Here is a 20213-nt window from a genome sequence, read left to right on the forward strand (position 1 = left end):
ATTATTATTCAAAACAATTTAGTTTCATACTACCTTCTGTAGCCTCTCCATTCTAACATCGAATTTTTCTCTTTACCTTAACAAGTAGTCCTTTGAGATGTTTCCCCCTATCTCATCCCCTACTCCAAGTAAACCATCTCCTTCTCTGCCTCTTCCCCTCCAAAGATGAGGCAGAAAACTATTGTTTTCCTCCTTTTTAGGCATCCACATTTTAAGAATATTATGGTCTAGTCTCAGAGTATCTTATTATATAGTAAGTAATTCTCAGAATTGAGAGCTTATCATTGGCTACCTTAAATTTTTAAACTTTTCTGAATTCCCTTTTTAAAAAATTAACAGACTATTTTATGCTTATGGCAGTTTTAAGTTTATAGAAAAATTGAACAGAAATGAGAGTCTTCATGTACCTCCTCTCCCCCAAACAGTTTCTCCTATTATTAACACTTTGCATAAATGGTGAACCAGTATTTACACATTCTTATTAACCAAAGTCCATAGTTTACGTTAGAGTCACTCTTTGTGTACAATTTATATGTTTTGAAAAATGCATAATGTCGTGTTTCCACCATTATAGTATCAGGCAGAATAGTTTCATTGCTCTAAAAATCCTCTAAACTCCACATATTCATCCCTCCTCTCCATCCCTAAACCCCTGGCAACCACTGATCTTTTTACTATCTCTATAGTTTTACCTTTTCCAGAATGTCATACAGTTGAAATCATACAGTACATAGCCTTTTCAGACTGGCTTTTTTCACTTGGTAATATTCATTTAAGGTACTTCCATGTCTTTCTGTGGTTTGGTAGCTTATTTCTTTTAGCATTGGATAATATTTTATTGTATGAATGTACTACAGTTCATGTACCAGTTCACCTACTGAAAGACATCTTTGTTGCTTCCAAGTTTGGGCAATTATGAATTAAACTCTTAATAAGCATTAATGTGCAGGTTTTTGTGTGGACATAGTTTTCACCATATTTGGGTAAATACCTAGGAATGTGGTTGCTGAATCATATAGTATATGTTTAGCTCTGTACAGAACTGTCAGAATATCTTCTAATGTGGCTGTATCATTTTGTATTCCCACCAACAGTGAATGAGGATTCCTGTTGCCCACATCCTTAGCATTTGGCATCGTCAGTGTTGTGGATTTTATCCATTCTAATGTGCATGTAGTAGTATCTTGTTTTAATTTGCAATTTCTAATGACATATGGCTTGAGCATATTCTCATATGTTTGTTTGCTCTCTATGTATCATATGTCATGAGGTGTCTATTAAGGAAGGTCTTTAGTCCATTTTTAAGTTGGATTGTTTGTTTTCTTATTGTTGAATTTTAAGAGCTCTTCGTCTATTTTGAATTCAATTCTTTATCAGATTATATCTTTTGCAAATATTTTCTGCCAGTCTATGGCTTGTCCTTTTATTTTCTTAACCATACTCTGGTTTCTCTTCAGATTGAATAAATGTTTCATCTTCTATTCTCTTTACAATGTCCTTCACAGAGTAGAAGTTAATTTTAATGAAATCCAACTTACTGGTTTTTTTTTTTCTCATGGATGGTGGCTTTGGTGTCATACCCAAAAATTCACCACCAAGCCCAAAGTCATGTAGATTTTCTCCTGTTATCTTCTAACTTTTATATTTTGTGTTTTACATTTATTTTCAGTTAATTTTTAGGCAGGTTTAAGGTCTGTTTCTAGATTCTATTTTTTTTTTTTTTTTTTTTTGCATGTGTATATCCAGTTGTTCCAGCACCACTTGTTGAAAAGACTGTCCTTTCTTCATCAGGTTGCCTTTGCTGTTTTGTCAAAATCAGTTGACTACTTAGGTCTGTTTCTGTGCTCTCCATTCTGTTTCATTGATCTATTTGTCCATTCTTGCACCAATACCCACTGTCTTGATTACTGCAGCTGTATAGTAAGTCTTGAAGCGGGGTAGTGTCAGTTTTTCAAGTTTGTTCTTTTTCTTCATTGTTGTGTTGGTTATTCTGGGTCTTTTGCCTTTCCATATAAACTTTAGAATCAGTTTGTCAATCCACAAAGTAACTTACTGGAATTTTAACTGAAATTGTGTTGAAGTTATAAATAATATAAGGAAAATTGACATCTTAAGACTATTTAGTCTTCCTATCCATGAATGTGATATTTCTCTCAATTTATTTAGTAGTTCTTTACTTTTTATAGCTTGTCTTATATAAATCTAGTACATACTTTGTTATATTTATAATTAATTTTGGCACTAATATAAATTGGGTTATATTTTTAATTTCAAGTTCCAGCTGCTGCTTGCTGATGTATAAGAAAATAATTGACTTGTATATGTTAACCTCATATCCTGCAACTTTGCTATGATTGCCTATGAGTTTCAGTTTTGTTTTGTTTTGTCAATTTAGGCAGATTTTCTGTATAGACAATTATGTTATTTGTAAACAAAGACAGTTTTATTTCTTCCTTCCCAACCTGTATACCTTTTACTTCCTTTTATTGTTCCATTGCATTAGCTAGGACTTCCAGGACAACGTTGAATGAGTAGTGAGAGGGGCTAAGTTCACTTTTAAATCTTTAGAAATTATTTGTCTATCTTACATTGATATTAAAATGTTGTCTTCTTTGTTTCTTCTTTTTCATTGTTAATAATGGTGAAAAACATCAATATAGAAGAGTGCATGAAATATATATAGGCAGCTTAAGAAATAATTATGAAATTAACACCTTTGAATCAATTGCCAGACCAAGAAATAGAACGTGATCAGCTACATATAATCTGCCCCATGTATCCCTTCCCAGTCATAAAGGGTTTTCTTAAAATTTCATTTGTTTAGTATGTTGTGATAGTTATAGCCTTTGGTCTAAAGGTCACTGAATATATAGAAATATTCAGATTTTAACCAACTTGTTTCTAAACTTTATTATATAAAGTCTTGCTAAACTATCATTTGTTTCATTTTCAGCTGAATGAGGAAACCCAAGAATATATATTGAATCTTTTCCAACGTTATGTTGATGAAGGTTTACATTTTATCAATAAAAAGTGCGGCCAAGCAATTCCACAAGTGGACATCAGCAAAGTTACTACACTCTGTTGCTTATTGGAGTCCCTGATACTTGGGAAAGATGGAGTTAACTTGGCAATGGTATAAGGCATTTTCTTACTGCTATGAGGCTAGAAAAATTAGATTATTGTATAAATTCTTTGCAAAGAAATGACTCCATTCTAAAATATAATCATTTTATTTTTAAGTTAATTTTACAAGGAACTAATAGCTACTATTACATTCATAGAATCTCAAAGCTAGAAGGAACATTAGAGTGTATAATTTATTCCACTACTCAATTTTGATTTCTCTTATGGTCTACAACATATTCCCAATACAACATATTCTCAATCTGCTTACATACCTTCATGCAGGCATTAAAAAAATTATAACAATCAGTTGAAAAACAAGCTTGGACTTTTTTCCTCACATATTCCTTCTCATTCAATTTTTCATCAGTGGTTGTAATATATAGCCATAAGAAAACACTACTCTGTGAAACATTGAATGAAGCATAAGAAGCATACACTGTGCCCATTTAAAAATATGTGAGTCTAAATGAAATAAAAACATCTTAACACTTTGCAGCTTAAGATTCTTTTTATGTTTATATATAAAATATTAACTCTGTTTCTCTTTATTCTTTCAGGAACAAATAAAACTGAACACTATACTATGTCAGACTTTTGTATTCTGTTATTTATGGGCTTTGGGTGGAAACCTAACTGAACACTATTGGGATTCTTTTGATACGTTTATTAGAACACAATTTGATGATAATCCTGATGCCAGGGTAAGAACCAAATAAATTGTATTTTAACATAATAATTCTGAATTATTAAAATTAAATTTTAAGGTTAAAACTTTAAGAGCTTTAGTTCTACTGAAAATGTAATGTGTACACTAAGCTGATTCCTAAAATTATTCAAGTTTGTCCAACCATAGTTAACATTTATCATATTTCATAAGTTAGGAGTACTCTCCCTGTCATATGAAAAAAAGTAAGATGTATAAATATATAAAAACTCTCTACTATAAACAAATATTTAATTCTAGTTAGTAAATTTATTTTTCACAGGTTGATTGGTTAGCTATTTTGAATTGCTAGATGGTACTTGCTGTATATTCTAAGATTGACTACATAAGTAAATGTATTGAGAATAATGGCAATGAATTTCTCACCGTTAGAGAAGGGATTTACGAATATGGAAGGAGGAAAATTAGAATACACTCTGTATTATTGCATTGGAATTGCAGGCCTCAGTACTCACTGATATTCAAAATGTTAACATATATACATATAAATGTTTGAAAATTGCCTGGGCACATGGCTCACATCTATAATCTCAGCGCTTTGGGAGGCCAAGTTAGGAGGACCACTTGAGGCCAGGAGTTTTAGACCTGCACAAATATAGCAAGACCCTGTCTCTACAAAAAAATTTTTAGTAGCCAAGCTCCATGGTGCATGCCTGTAGTCCTAGCTACTCAGGAGACTGAGGTAAGGGGATTGCTTGAGCCCAGGAGTTTGAGGCTGCACTGAGCTGTGATTGTACCACTGCACTCCAGCCTGGGCAACAGAGCAAGACTCTGTCTTTAAATAAGTAAATGTATGAAAATTGGGGTGTGTGTGTGTGTGTGTGTGTGTGTGTATAAATTTTCTAGTCTATGTGCTGAGAGGAACTAGACATAAAGATATCTTGATAACAGCAATGAGCATATCTAGTATACTTATTTTTAAATACTATTGTCATTCTCCACTAAAGGAAATGAGAAATTCTTAGTAAAATAGTTGATTTCAAGACTGGATCAGGGAAGATAGAAAACAACTATTGTATGTCACACAGTAAAAAAGTGCTCAAAGAATGATGTGACATGTCAAAACAACACAGAAGGAAGTTTGAAGGGACTTCCACTGGTCAAAACTGGATAGATTTTAGCATCAAAATCAATCATCATAGCATAGGATCATAACCCTTTTAATAATAATACTCATAATAAAAATGTGCATGACTAAATAAGTAGGAAGAAAGAAAAACTTTTTCTGATAATCACCTTGCAACCATTTTTGTAATAATTGATTTAGGCGGGAATCATCAATGGATACTAAAACTAATGGGTGGAGGTTTCATGATAAGCAATATTTGCATAGTTTCAAAGTATTTAGTAAAGAAAAAAAAACCTTGTAAACAGTACCTTAGCTATATGATCAATTTAACTTAATTAACATTAAGGCATTCCTATGCCTGCCTCCTGATATGGGACACTGTGAAAGATATAATCTTGCTTCTGTGATAGTTCTTTTAAAAATATGTAACTTGAATCTAATCATGAGGATACACCTGGAAAACCCAAACCAATGAATATTTTATAAAATAAACTGGACTATATTTTTCAAATATGTCTATGTCATAAGAGACAAAGTTGAGAGACTTTTGACTAAAAGGAGATAATTAAATGCAATGCATGACCCTGGATTGGATCTTAGACTTGGAAAAATATAGCTATAAATAATATTATTAGAAAAAATGGCAATATTTGAATATCAAATGTAAATTAAATAATAATATCTCAGTATTCAATAAATTTTATTTCTTAAGTATTTTTTTAAATATGTTATTTGTCTTCAACCTTGCTGCCTTTGGATAACCCAGGTTCTTATCATTTCTTCCATGGGCTATTAAAATAACCTATTTAGTATTCCTTTGCTTTTGCTCCAGTCCTATCTAATTCACCCTTTCTACCAGTATTTTTAAAATTAAAGATCACAATCTATTAACTGGTCATGAAATCAAGTGAAAGGGTCACAATCCAGTTTTTAAAATGGAAATATCCTCTATTACAACTTTTTGTCAACACTATATTGGAGAGTCTAGCCAGTGTAATAGGGCAAGAAAAAGAAATAAAACATAAAAACTTTGGAAAGGAAGAAGTAAAATAGTCATTTCCTGCAGAAAAAAATGACTGAACATATAGAAAATCCTAAAAAATCTACAGATGATTATAATTAATAATGAAATTAGTAGGGCCCTTGGATATAAGGTCCACAAATAGTTAACAAGTGAAAGTTTAAAACAATACTATTTACAAAAGCAACAAAATACCAAGGACTTAGGAATAAAATCAATGAATGATGTGAAAGACCTCTGCTGAAAATTGCAGATCATTGTTGAGAGAAATTTTAAAAGATCTGTATAAATAGAGAGATACACTATGTTCATGGATTGAGATACTATTATTAACTTATCAGTTCTTCCCAAAATATTTTTAAGATTTTAGGCAACTTCAATCCCAAAATCCCAACAGGTTTTTTCTATGAAATCTGACAATCTCATTCTAAAATTTATATAAAAATATAAAAGAGCTGTAATAACTAAGATAATCTTGAAGGAACACACATTTGGAGAACTTAAACTACATGACTTGAATAATTCAAGACAATAAAACAGCAGCAATTAAGAGTGTGGCATTGGTGAGAGTACAGTCAAATAGACAAACTAGTATTGACAAAGAAGTAGAAGAAAGAAACCTTCCAAAGTGCTGTACATGTTCTATGATTTAATCTAGGGTGATTATATTAACATTTACGTGTGTTAAAACTCTCTAAAATGGACTCTTAAAATTTGACCAAAAAAATTATGTATACCTTGAGTTTTTTAAAAAAAAAAATAGAAAGTAGACTGAATTGCACATAGTAGGGATAAATATTTTACACGTTTGTAGATACACATATATATGTATTTACAGAGTCAATGAAAAATTAATTTCTTACTAAAAGTCACTGTCAAATGAACTTAAAGCAACTCTGGTGCTGACATTGCAACATGAAGTTTCTCTGTACAACTGCCAGGATGAAACTTCTGAAATGCAATCTAATTATGTTACTTACCTACTTAGAATCCCTCACTGAACTGTTGCTCTAAGATCTTTAATAAGTAAAGCTTTTTATAATCTGGCTCATCTGTATTTCTAGCCTCATCTCACTGTATGCAATGCTCTCATGGCAGCAGACTTCTAATCCTGTTTTTTCAGTCTGAATCTTGACCCCTTCTTTCCCACCGCTATTCCTTCCCTTTTTTGTCCATCTGACACCAGTTTGTTCTTCAAGTCTGAGCTGTAGCATTATCACCCCTGGAATCCTTCCTGAATCTCTAACCATCACCATAACTTCCCTGCAAATAGAAATGTGCAACCCCTCTGTGCGTGTGTGTGTGTGAGTGTGTGTGTGTGTGTGTGTGTGTGTGTGATTGTTATAAACTCCTTTAGAGACCTTATTTCCCCATGGGTATTAACTGAAGTGCTTATGTCCCCCAGGGGGGATTACCAGGTCATTGAAGACAGAGGCTGGGTCTCATTCAGCGTTCATCCTCAGCATCACAGACAGTATTTGGCATGGAATAAGCCCCTGACTGTTAAATTTAATTAAAAATGCTTTACAATTCTGACATGGGTTTTAATATAATCAATATAACAGATATTTTAATGCATTGTGTTGCATGATTTTGTTTAAATAACTAGTCTCAGATACCTAAATAACTATGTCTCTACAAAGAAAAAAGAAATCCAAATCCATTTAGGTTTTGACTACCTTTGTTTCTGTGTGAATGTATCTACTACTGTGTGTCAATATTGCCTATAGCCTATTGAAAGTGGTGTTTAATTTTGTACTTTAGCTTCCCAGTTCTGGTGATCTGTGGAGCATTCATGTGGACTTTGACACCAAACGGCTGGATCCCTGGGAACGAATCATACCTACCTTCAAATACAACCGAGATGTTCCATTTTTTGAAATGCTTGTCCCCACAACTGATACAGTACGCTATGGATATTTAATGGAAAAACTACTGGCGGTCAAGCATTCTGTGTTGTTTACTGGAATAACTGGAGTAGGCAAGGTAGGAAACTTACATCAAACAAGAAGTTCTTTCCAAAAATGAGGGTGTGGTAGACGTAGAAATATCAGCACCAGAAGTAATATTAATTCTAAGAGGAATTATTTTTAACTTTTAGCACTTTATTAGGAAGAACATTATGCTGAATCTATATTGATCCTGGGAATTGATCCAAAGTTTGCCGGTTTCTGAATACATTTTTTGGAGTTGATATTATATGAACTAGAGGGCCCTGTAGGCCTGCATTTGTGTTTAGGGGCTTTTATGTTTTATCTCTTGGTATTTTGGGGGCTACCACTGCACTGGTTGGATGGCAATTGGCCAGGGGAGTATGCATTCCCAAGACTGTTGATGGAGATCAGCCCATCCCCTCCTGCCTGTTCATTTCTACCTGATACAAAAATGATATCCTTGACTACTTGGGTTTTTTTGTTAAAGTAGAATGGAGGAGGAATATTGCTGGTTTGGGCTTCTATGTTTTGGAGAATCCACATAAACAGGACTTCACTGTTTCCCCAAAAAAAAATTCTAAAAGAAATTTGGATCTTTCTGTGACTCTTTCCATAAATTGGCTTGAAGGGTAGCCAAGATAGATTTTGGTATGAAACTAAAATAAAACTTTTTGCTGAGATAGTGCTGATTAGAATATCTCTTTGGTTCTGAAAAGAATAACTAAATGGAATCTCCAGTAAGAGAAAGCAGACATTTTAAGCTGGCTTTAACCCCTCTTTTTATCCTGTTTCTTACCCATGGTACCAAATTATTACAGATATAGACAGCTGAAAGAGATTATATTTATGTGATGTTAATTAACTTATTTTTAATTTAAGTCTGTGATTACAAAAGGATTGCTAAATAAAATTCAAGAATCAGCTGGCTATGTCCCTGTTTATCTGAATTTTTCTGCTCAAACTTCATCTGCAAGAACACAAGAGATCATTGAGTCAAAATTGGAGAGAAAAAGAAAAAATATTCTAGGTAAGAATCATCATTTTAGTTTGTCCCACACAAATTATTCATTAAATTAATAAATAACATAAATAGTGCATGTAATAAAATGACAATTGGATATTTTATTTGCTTAATTTACTTGTAAAGATGATTCTGTTTATGGCATTTTTTATGCTAGCTATGTAGATGTCTTAGTGTTACCAAGCAAGTCATTTATTTCTATCATCACCTTTAACTCAGAACATCTTCAATATCTGCCTCTCCATGGCTCTATCTCTCTCCACTCAGGTTCTTCCAACATGTACTGATTTCCCCTTATTTAAAACAAACAAACCTCAGTATATCTGGCACATTGAGTTATCTGAACTCAGCGAGAAATAGGCATGAGACTGTTTTAATTTTTAATTCAGTCAGTACTTTCAGCCAGGTTTTTTAGTAACTTCCCCACCTTCCTTTATTAACTGCTTAGAAAAATAACATAACCTTCTGGTCACTCACCTTCAGACACTTGCAGTCTGGGCCAGTGTAAAGCTTCAATTCAATACTCAATTCAAAGCACCTCCTCTTGTGTGTCATAAGCCAGGTTTGTGGCTGCAGCTACATATGGGAGGTAAAGGGGTCATGGGGTTCTCTTTACTTCACCCTACCCTCCCTGTAGGAGGCTGGAGTATGCAGGAAATTGGAGGAAAAGAAGGAAAGGACAAGTGTCTTCTCCCTAACCAGTGCTTAGATGGGCCTCTCCATGACTGGTCCCTGCTTCTCTAGCTGGCACTGAGTGGTGTCCATGCTGTCTGTGAGGCAGGCTTTCAGGAGTGGGCTCTTGTAAGCAACCTCTAAAAGAGATGTTTACAGGTCAGGCATTGGCCTCACCACTGGAAGTTTCTCTGAGGGTGGAAATCAGGACCTCAGCCTTCGCCCTCCAGTAGTCCATCCTGCAGCTCTTGCAGCTAGGGCCCACTTGCTCAGCCTGCAGTCTCTGGGATGGCACACCAGTCAGGTTTCAGGCTTGGCTGCCTCCCATATTGCCCACCATCTACCAGGCCCTGTCATGTCAAGCAATGGTGTCACTAGCTGCTTCACCACCTCCTCTCTCTGTCCCCTCTCTCCTGCTCAAGTAGTCACAGGGCAACAGATGTCATTCTGTTTTCTGCTGGGAGCACCAACTCCTTTTGAATGTTTCTCTTAGACCCCTTCTTTGCCCCCTGTCCTGTTACTTGGCTTCCAGCGGGCCACGGATGGAATGGAGCACTCAGTTTACCTTGGAATCAATTCCCATAATTATCCTAACCACAGGGACATGGCTATTTGCCCATCACGTCTCTCTTTTCTCTGCTAACACTCATTCCTTTTTCTAATAAGTATGTATATTTATTTAAATGTGGCCCCACTGCACTGGATTTCCCTTTGATGTGATCAGGATGCTTTTGAATAGCTAACCTATTTTCCCTGTGAGGGTGGTGTGATGACATTTATGAAAGGAAACTTTGGCATTCTTTCTCTTCCAACTATGGAAAGAAAATGACGTTCCTCACTCATGCACAAGCCACACAGTTGTTGAGGGCAGCGGGTGTGACTGAAACAGAGAAGGATTCACTCTCTGCTGGAGAGAGGCCACCATCTTGTGCCCTGACAGTGAGGGTGAGGGCTACCATGCATGACATTATGGACTTCCTGACCAGGACCACATCTCCCTGCAGGGACCTGGTTGGGGCCAGAAGAAAGTCTGTCCTCCTCCAAGCAGGACTCAGAAGTGAGCTCTCTATGACCTACAGAATGTCATTGAGTCCAAAGTCATACCTCAGCTTTGTCTTCCATTTCCTAAAGGAAAAGCATAATTCTTAAATTCACTTTCTTTCCCCAGGAGCACCAGGAAACAAACGAATTATAATTTTTGTTGATGATTTAAACATGCCCAGACTGGATCGCTATGGCTCTCAGCCTCCGATAGAATTACTTCGGCAGTATCAAGATTTTGGGGGATTTTATGACAGAAACAAACTCTTTTGGAAAGAAATACAGGTTACTTTAGCTTTTATATTACTTGGTGTGCTTAAATGTAAATGTCAAGGATATATGATGGATAGTTTGTGAGACTACCATAACAAAGTACCACAGATGGGGTGGCTTACACAACAGAAATTTATTTTCTCATAATTCTGAAGACTAGACATCTAAGAACAAGGTGTCCACAGGATTGGTTTCTTCTGAACACTCTTTCCCTATGTCTTTACATGGGCTTCCCTCTATGTCTGTCTGTGTCTGAATCTCTTCTTATAAGGACTCCCGTCATACTGGATTAGAGCTCACCCTAATGACCTCATTTTCACTTATCACCTCTTTAAAGACCCCATCTCAAATACAGTCACATTCTGAGACACTGAGGTTAAGACTTCAACATATGATTTGGGGACAGGGGACACAATTCACATGTGGCCTCAGTTTTTCCTCCATGTAATTCAATGCATTCAATCCATATTGAGTTTTTATCATGCTTGATTCAAGAGATTCATGGACAGGTGAGACAGTCCCTGACTCCCAGAGAGCTCAGCTTCAGAGGGTGGACAGATATTTCTAATGCATAGTGATGAGAGGGGAGAGAAAGGAGAGAGTCATGGGTTGGGGTTGGGTTGAGGATGGGAGAAGCCTCCTAGAGGCAGCGATGTTGGAGTTGGATTCTGAAGGCATGCATGCCAAAGCAGGAAAAGGGAGCATTCTACACCCCAGAAGCGGGGAATGTAAAATACATGATGGTGTGAAATGTGAGCACCAAAGCAACAGAGGCAGAGGTCACATCCCACAGCACTGCAGGCCCAGAAGGAAGAACCTGGATTTATCCTGTAAGTGCTCAGGAACTGCTGAAGGAAATGTTATGGGAAGATCCCCTTGGCTGCAAGAGAGGGATGAGCTGAAGAGGAGGCAAAACCAGAGGCAACTGCAGTAACCTAGAGGAGAAGAGATGAGGGTCAAGCCTCCTGTGGTGATTTGTGTGGTCAGAAGGGTTTAGAAGCCAGAGGCAGATCAGCAGGACTGGTGGTGTATTAGTCAGGGTTCTCTAGAGGGACAGAACTAATGGAATAGATATGGCTACATAAAAGGGAATTTATTAAGTATTAACTCACATGATCACAATGTCCCACAATAGGCCGTCTGCAGGTTAAGGAGCAAGGAGAGCCAGTCCAAGTTCCAAAACTGAAGAATTTGGAGTCCAGTGTTCAAAGGCAGGAAGCATCCAACACGGGAGAAAGATATAGGCTGGGAGGCTAGGCAAGTTGCTCTTTTCACATTTTTCTGCCTGTTTATAGTCTAGCCACACTGGCAGCTGATTAGATTGTACCCACAATTAAGGGCTGGTTAAGGAGGAGTCTGCCTTTCCCAGCCCACTGACTCAAATGTTAATCTTCTTTGGCAACACTCTCACAGACACACCCAGAATCAGTACTTTATATCCTTCAATCCAATCAAGTTGACACTCAGTATTAACCATCACAGGTGGGATATGGAATCAAGAGGGAGAAGGGGAAACCTAGCTTGACTGTCCGATTTCTGTTCTGGAGAACAGAAACCAACACCCTCAACAAGAAGAGGGTGGGGGCATGTTTAGTTTTGCTCATGATAAAAACTAATAATTATACCAGGCACTATTCTAGGTATTTCCCACCTACTGGCACCCAGCATCCCTATAGATGGATAACGCTGTCAGCCCTGTTTTATAGATCAAGAAACAGGCCAAGAGTGTGGAGCTGTATGACTGGCCCAAGGTCACACTACTAGTAAGTGGCAAAATTGGGATTAGAGCCCAGGCCATTTGGCTCCTGAATATGTGATTTGAGCTAAGATTCCTCTCTGCCCGTCTTGCTAAGCTCCAGAGCCTTGGAATTTCCAGGTAGAGGACTTTCTATCAAAATGAGAGTTTAAATAAGGCATAAACATTCTTTGAAGTGAAAAATAAGATGTACGAGCCAGAGGGATAAATGGAGACTGCAGAGAGAGTTCCAGCTGTGTAGAGGTGAAAACTGTTGGAGCACAGTCAGTAGGTCCTGACAAAGGGGCTTCGATCACCAGTTCAGGGAGCCCGGATGGAAGATGAACCCATGTTCAGTTCTTGGGAAGTGGTTAGCAGCTTTCTTCTTCCAGACTGTATTTAGAGCCTGTATTAAACAGGAAAAGCTTTCCTAAAAAGAGAATATAATTAGGCCTCTTTGTAAACAAAGAAGTCTTTTGCATGTAAGTCTTTTTACTTTCCAAGTAAGTCTATCTAACTTTATCTTCCCAACAAAGCAGTGAGGAGAAAATATCATGTGCCCTTTGCAGGTTTAGAATTCCCCTGACTCAGTGCCATGGGGATGAGGGTGGAAAGGGAATGACTGCCAAACCTCCCACCAGGCCAGCGCTCAGTGGCTCCTCTCTGCCAAACAAATCACGTGGAAATGCCTTGCCCTGGCCTCTGGGGTTCCCACATATGGCCATGAATGGCTGCTCTGATCCAAGGGTCTTTTGCTGCTCCCTGCACATGCCCCACCTGTAATTATAGTGATCTCTTGGAGTGATTGTGAGAATTAAGTCATTTAACATACACCAAAAAAAAATGTAATGCAATGCTGGCATTTGGGAAGTCCTACCATTGGGATAGGCAGGTCTCATTTCGTTCTCTGCTGAGTGATCCTGGTGGATTTCTCTGCACACAGGATGTAACAATTGTATCGGCGTGTGCACCTCCAGGCGGTGGGCGCAACCCTGTGACTCCTCGCTTCATCAGACACTTCAGCATGCTGTGCCTCCCAATGCCCTCAGAGCACAGTCTGAAACAGATTTTTCAGGTGAGTGTTGATTTTAACTTAGGCAAAAGGGGGAAAAGAAAACATATGTTCCAAGGTTCCCATAATCAAAGTGGTGTCTTGTGTTTCCAGGGGGTCCATCTATCCATCTCTTTCCTGAGCAGAGGCTCAGGAAATATGGATATCTGGAGAGTAGCAGGCAGGCATTTGCATCACTGCCTTCCGTGTCTGTTGGTCTCAGAGAGTTCTAGAAATGCAGAAAGATTGTGCAAACAAAACCCATACCTTTAGAGAAGGCTGCATCTTAGGTCCCTGCCACTTGGCACTCCACACACAGTCCTTAGCAGATCTCATCACTACCTAGTCCCTGCCTCTGTGCTCATCTAATACCTAACCACCAGGTCTGTGTGTCCACTTGCTACCAAACCTGACACCTGATATGCCAGGGAGCTCAAGCTCAATACACCTAAAACAGAATTCATCTCCTTGGCCACCATCACTAAGAACAATAACCTATATTTCATCCACCTGTACTAACTTCCCTAACCAGCTGCTTCCTCATCCTTTATATGGGAAAATAATAGTGCCTGCCCTGTAAGTGTTCAACAGATTGTGAGGCAGATTATTTTGAGTAGAACAAGGAGAGAATATGAAGCAACATGACTAAAGCCCCGCATTACCAACCTGCAAAGGTTGCTTAGAGAAGAGAGATTGTGAGCTATGTCTTGGGGATGCTGGGAATTAACAGAGCTTGGGAATAGGAAGTGCTGGGTGACTGCAACTGCAGAGGCAAGAAATGGTAAGGTGGGCATAAAGGTAGAATAAGACAATTCAGGTGACTGGTCTGGAGAAGCTGATGACAATGATGTGGACAGTAAGAACCAAGGATGTGGCAATTAAGTGAACCTCCATATTAACCAGTATCAGCTTCTTCTGGTGGAAGCCCTTTCTCAAGAGGGACAGAGCCCCATGTATACAACCTTCAGCACATGGACAGGAGTTTTCTATTTGTTTTGAAATAGCTTATATTTGTGGGAAATTGTTTTAATAAATTGAAGTAGTTCCAATAAACTGTTTAAGAGCTAATGCCAAAATTATATATAAAAACTGCCACATTTTGAAAAACGCTGGAAGAGTGCTTTAGAAAATATGAAAGGGGGTGGATCCAAGATGGCCAAATAGGAACAGCTCTGGAGTACTGTTCCCAGCAAGAACAAGGCAGAGGGGGAGTGAGCACCACATTTCCAAACGAGTTTTTACTGCCCACAGACCAGGAGAATCCTGGGTTTCCAGCATGGAAACAAGTTTCCAGTATGGCTGTTTCAGCTGGCGCAGCAGGTCTCTGCAAAAAAACTCACACAAATCTGGGCATCCATTTTAACAGGCACCTGGAACGCCTGTGAGACAGAGCCGCCCATTCTCTGAAAAAAAAGGGGCTGAAACAGGGAGCCAGGTGATCTGGCTCGGCAGTCCTCACCCACACAAAGATTGAGAGTTTTGCAGAAAGCGCAGCTGGACCCAGGATGCCAGCTCTGTGGGGAGAAGGGTATCCACCATTGCCAAGGCAGTCCACCACTACTGAGGAAATCTGCCATTACTGAGGCAGTCCGCCATTACCAAGGCAGTCCAACATTACTGAGGGAGTCTGCCATGAACAAGGCAATTCACCATTACTGAGGCAGTCCACCATTACCAAGGCAGTCCGTATTCCTGATGCAGATCCCCATTACCAAGGCAGTTCTAACTATACCTCTGTAAACAAAACCACAAGAAAGTCCACACAGGAGCTGGGCAGAGCCCACAGCAGTTCAGCAATGCCTCTGCTGGCAGATTATGAGTAGGCTACCTCCTTGCTGTGCAGGGCATCACTGAAAAAAGGCAGCAGCACATCAGGAAGTTATAAATAAGCCCAACCTTCCCAGGACAGAACACCTGGGGAAAAAGGCAGTTATGAGTTCCACTGCAGCAGACTTAAATGTACCTGCCCAGCAGCTCTGAATGGAACAACGGAGTTCCCAACTCAGCACATGAGCTCCTATAAGAGACAGACTGTCTCCTCAAGGAGCTTCCTGACCCCCATGTATCCAGATAGACACCTCACAAAGGGCAGCTCAGCTTGACATCTGGCAGGTATCCTTCTAGGACAAAGATAACAGAAGAAGAAACTGACAGCAACACTTACTGTTCTGCAGCCACCGCAGGTGATCCCCAGGCAAGCAGGGTCTGGTGTGGCCCTCCAGCAGAGGGGCCTGACTGTTAGAATGAAAACTAAAAAACAGTAGGAAATAAGTTCAACATCAACAAAAAGGACATCCACTCAGAGACCCCATCCAAAAGTCACCAACTACAAAGGCCACAAGTAGATAGATCCACAAAGATGGGAAGAAACCAATGTAAAAAGGATGAAAACACCAAAAATCAGAACGCTTCTCCTCCTCCAAGGGATCACATCTCCTCACCAGCAAGGGAATAAAGCTGGATGGTGAATGAGTCTGATAAATTGACAGAAACAGGCTTCAGAAGGCGGATAATAACAAATTTCTCTGAGCTAAAAGAACATGTTCTAACGCAATGGAAAGAAACTAAGAACATGACAAAAAAGGTTTGACAAAATGCTAATGAGAATAAACAGCTTAGAGAAGAATATAAATGAATTGATGGAGCTGAAAAACACAACACGAGAATTTTGTGAAGCATAGACAAGTTTCAATAGCCAAGTCGACCAAGCAGAAGAAAGGATATCAGAGATTGAAGATCACCTCAATAAAATAAAACAAGAAGGCAAGAATAGAGAAAAAAGAGTAAAAAGAAATGAACAAAGCCTCCAAGAATTATGGGATTATGTGAAAAGACTTAATCTATGTTTGATAGGTGTACCTGAATATGACAGAGAGAATGAATCCAAGCTGGAAAACACTCTTCAGGATATTATCCAGGACAACTTCCACAACCTAGCAAGGCAGGCCAACATTCAAGTCCAGGAAATACAGAGAACACCACAAAGATATTCCTCAAGAAGAGCAACCCCAAGGCACATAATTATCAGATTCATCAGCATTGAAATGAAGGAAAAAATGCTAAGTGTAGGCAGAGACAAGGGTCGGGTTACCCACAAAGGGAAGCCCATCAGACTCACAGTGGATCTCTTGGCAGAAACCCTATAAGCCAGAAAGAGTAGGAGCCAATATTCACCATCATTAAAGAAAAGAACTTTCAACCTAGAATTTCATACCCAGCCAAACCAAGCTTCATACATGAAGAAAAAATAAAATCCTTTATGAACAAGCAATTGCTGAGAGATTTCATCACCACCAGGCCTGCCTTACAAGAGCTCCTGAAAGAAGCACTAAACATGGAAAGGAACAACCAGTACCAGCCACTCCAAAAATGTACCAAATGGTAAAGAACATTAACGCAATGAAGAAACTGCCTTAACTAATGGGCAAAACAGCCAACTAGCACCAAAATGGCAGTATCAAATTTACACATAACAATATTAACCTTAAATGTAAATAGGCTAAATGCCCCAATCAAAAGACACAGACCGGCAAATTGGATAAAAAGTCAAAACCCATCAGTATGCTGTATCCAGGAAATGCGTCTCACATGCAAGGACATGCATAGGCTCAAAATAAAGGCATGGAGGAAGATTTACCAAGCAAATGGAGAGCAAAAAAGGAAGGAGTTGCAATCCTAGTCTCTGATAAAATAGACTTTAAACCAACAAAGATCAAAAGAGATAAAGGAGAAAATTACATAATGGTAAAATCAATGCAACAAGAAGAGCTAATGATTCTAAATATATACACACCCAATACAGGAGCACCCAGTTACATAAAGCAAGTTCTTAATGACCTACAAAGAGACTTAGACTTCCACACAATAATAGTGGGAGACTTTGACATTCCACTGTCAATATTAGACAGATCAAGAAGACAGAAAATTAACAAGGATATCCATGACATGAACTCCTGTCTGGCCCAAGTAAACCTAATAGACATCTACAGAACTCTCCATCCCAAATCCACAGAATATACATTCTTCCCAGCACCGCATTGCACTTACTCTAAAATTGACCACATAATTGGAAGTAAATCACTCCTCAGCATATACAAAAGAATGGAAATCATAACAAACAGCCTCTCAGACCACAATGCAATCAAATTAGAACTCAGGATTAAGAACTAACTCAGAACTGCACAACTTCATGAAAACTGAACAACTGGCTCTTGAATGTTGACTGACTAAACAATGAAATGAAGGCAGAAATAAAGATGTTCTCCAAAACCAACAAGAATGAAGACACAATGTACAGGAATCTCTGGGACACATTTAAAGCAGTGTCCAGAGGAAAATTTATAGCAATAAATGCCCACATGAGAAGCAAGGAAAGATCTAAAATAGGTACCCTGTCATCAGAATGAAAGAGCTAGAGGGACAAGATCAAAAAAACTCAAAAGCTAGCAGAAGGCAAGAAATAACTAGGATCAGAGCAGAGCTAAAGGAGATAGAGAACCAAAAAACCCTTCAAAAAATCAATAAATCCAGTTGCTTGTTTTTTGAAAAAAATCAACAAAATAGGCCACTAGCCAGATTAATAAAAAAGAAAAGAGAGAAGAATCAAATAGATGCAATAAAAAATGATAAAGGGGATATCACCAACAATTCCACAGAAATACAAACTACCATCAGAGATTACTGAAAACAACTCTATGCACATAAACCAGCAAACCTGAAAGAAATGGATAAATTCCTGGACATTTGTATCCTCCCAAGCCTAAACCAGGAAGAAGCCGAAACCCTGAATAGACCAATAACAAGGGCTGAAGTTGAGGCAGCAATTAATAGCCTACCAACCAAAAACACCCCAGGTCCAAACAGGTTCACATCCAAATTCTACCAGACATACAAAGAGGAGCTGGTACCACTCCTTCTGAAACTCTTCCAAAGAATCCAAAAAGAGGGAATCCTTCCCAAATCATTTTATGAGACCAACATCATCCTGATACCAAAACCCAGCAGAGACTCAACAATAAAAGAAAACTTCAGGCCAATATCCACAATGAACATAGATGCAAAAATCTTCAATAAAATACTGGCAAACCATTGCAACAGCACATCAAAAAGCCTATCCATCACGATCAAGTAGGCTTCATCCCGGGGATGCAAGGCTGGTTCAACATACACAAGACTATAAACATAATCCACCACATAAACAGAACCAAAGACAAAAACCACATGATTATCTCAATAGATGCAGAGAAGGCCTTTGACAAAATTCAACAGCCCTTTATGCTAAAACTCTCAATAAACTAGGTATCAATGGAACGTATCTCAAAATAATAAAAGCTATTTATGACAAACCCACAGCCAATATTATACTGAATGGGCAAAAACTGGAAGCATTCCCTTTGAAATCTGGCACTAGACAAGGATGCCTCTCACCACTCCTATTCAATATAGTATTGGAAGTTCAAGCCAGAGCAATCAGGCAAGAAAAAGAAATAAAGGGTATTCAAATAGGAAAGGAGGAAGTCAGATTGTCTCTATTTGCAGGCAACACAATTGTATATTTAGAAGACCCCAATGTCTCAGCCCAAAATCTCCTGAAACTGATAAACAACTTCAGCAAATCTCAGGATACAAAATCAATGTGCAGAAATCACAGGCTTTCCTATACACTAATACCAGACTAAAAGAGAGCCAAATCAAGAATGAACTGCCATTCATAATTGCTACAAAGAGAATAAAATACCTAGAAATACAACTAAAAAAGGATGTGAAGGACCTCTTCAAGGAGAACTAGAAACCAGTGCTGAGGGAAATAAGAGAAGACACAAACAGATGAAAAAACATTCCATGCTCATAGTTAGGAAGAATCAATATCATGCAAATGGCCATACTGCCCAAAGTAATTTATAGATTCAATGCTATGCCCATCAAGCTACCTATGACCCTCTTCAAAGAACTGGAAATAACCAACTTGAACTTCATATGGAATCAAAACAGAGCCTGAATAGCCGAGGCAATTCTAAGCAGAATGAACAAAGTGGGAGGCATCACACTCCCTGACTTCAAACTATACTACAAGGCTACAGTAATCAAACAACATGGTACTGGTACCAAAACAGATATATAGACCAATGGAACAAAACAGAGGCCTCAGAGGCAATGCCACACATCTACAACCATCTAATCTTTGACAAACCTGACAAGAGCAATGGGGAAAGTATTCCCTGTTTAAGAAATGGTGTTGGGCCGGGCGCGGTGGCTCATGCCTGTAATCCCAGCACTTTGGGAGGCCGAGGCGGGTGGATCACGAGGTCGAGAGATCGAGACCATCCTGGTCAACATGGTGAAACCCCATCTCTACTAAAAATACAAAAAATCAGCTGGGCATGGTTGCACATGCCTGTAATCCCAGCTACTCAGGAGGCTGAGGCAGGAGAATTGACTGAACCCAGGAGGCAGAGGTTGCAGCGAGCCGAGATTGCGCCATTGCACTCCAGTCTGGGCAACAAGAGTGAAACTCTGTCTCAAAAAAAAAAAAAAAAAAAAAAA

At 38.5% G+C, this 20213-nt stretch overlaps 1 protein-coding gene across 2 annotated transcripts in view; it reads left to right on the top strand.

Moving 5' to 3' along the window:
- Positions 1 to 20213, top strand: part of DNAH6 (dynein axonemal heavy chain 6) — a 297682-nt gene that overhangs the window by 129811 nt on the left and 147658 nt on the right. For both annotated transcript variants that reach the window (XM_032243483.1, XM_032243484.1), the window contains 6 exons: positions 2954 to 3136; positions 3687 to 3830; positions 7708 to 7929; positions 8757 to 8904; positions 10739 to 10896; positions 13563 to 13694. In XM_032243483.1, the coding sequence (XP_032099374.1) occupies positions 2954 to 3136; positions 3687 to 3830; positions 7708 to 7929; positions 8757 to 8904; positions 10739 to 10896; positions 13563 to 13694 (987 nt within the window). The remainder of the gene's footprint in view (positions 1 to 2953; positions 3137 to 3686; positions 3831 to 7707; positions 7930 to 8756; positions 8905 to 10738; positions 10897 to 13562; positions 13695 to 20213) is intronic.

This window comes from Sapajus apella, unplaced genomic scaffold (assembly GCF_009761245.1).
Source record: "Sapajus apella isolate SASKATOON/1434 unplaced genomic scaffold, GSC_monkey_1.0 scaffold52, whole genome shotgun sequence".
In the NCBI taxonomy this organism is placed as follows: domain Eukaryota; kingdom Metazoa; phylum Chordata; class Mammalia; order Primates; family Cebidae; genus Sapajus; species Sapajus apella.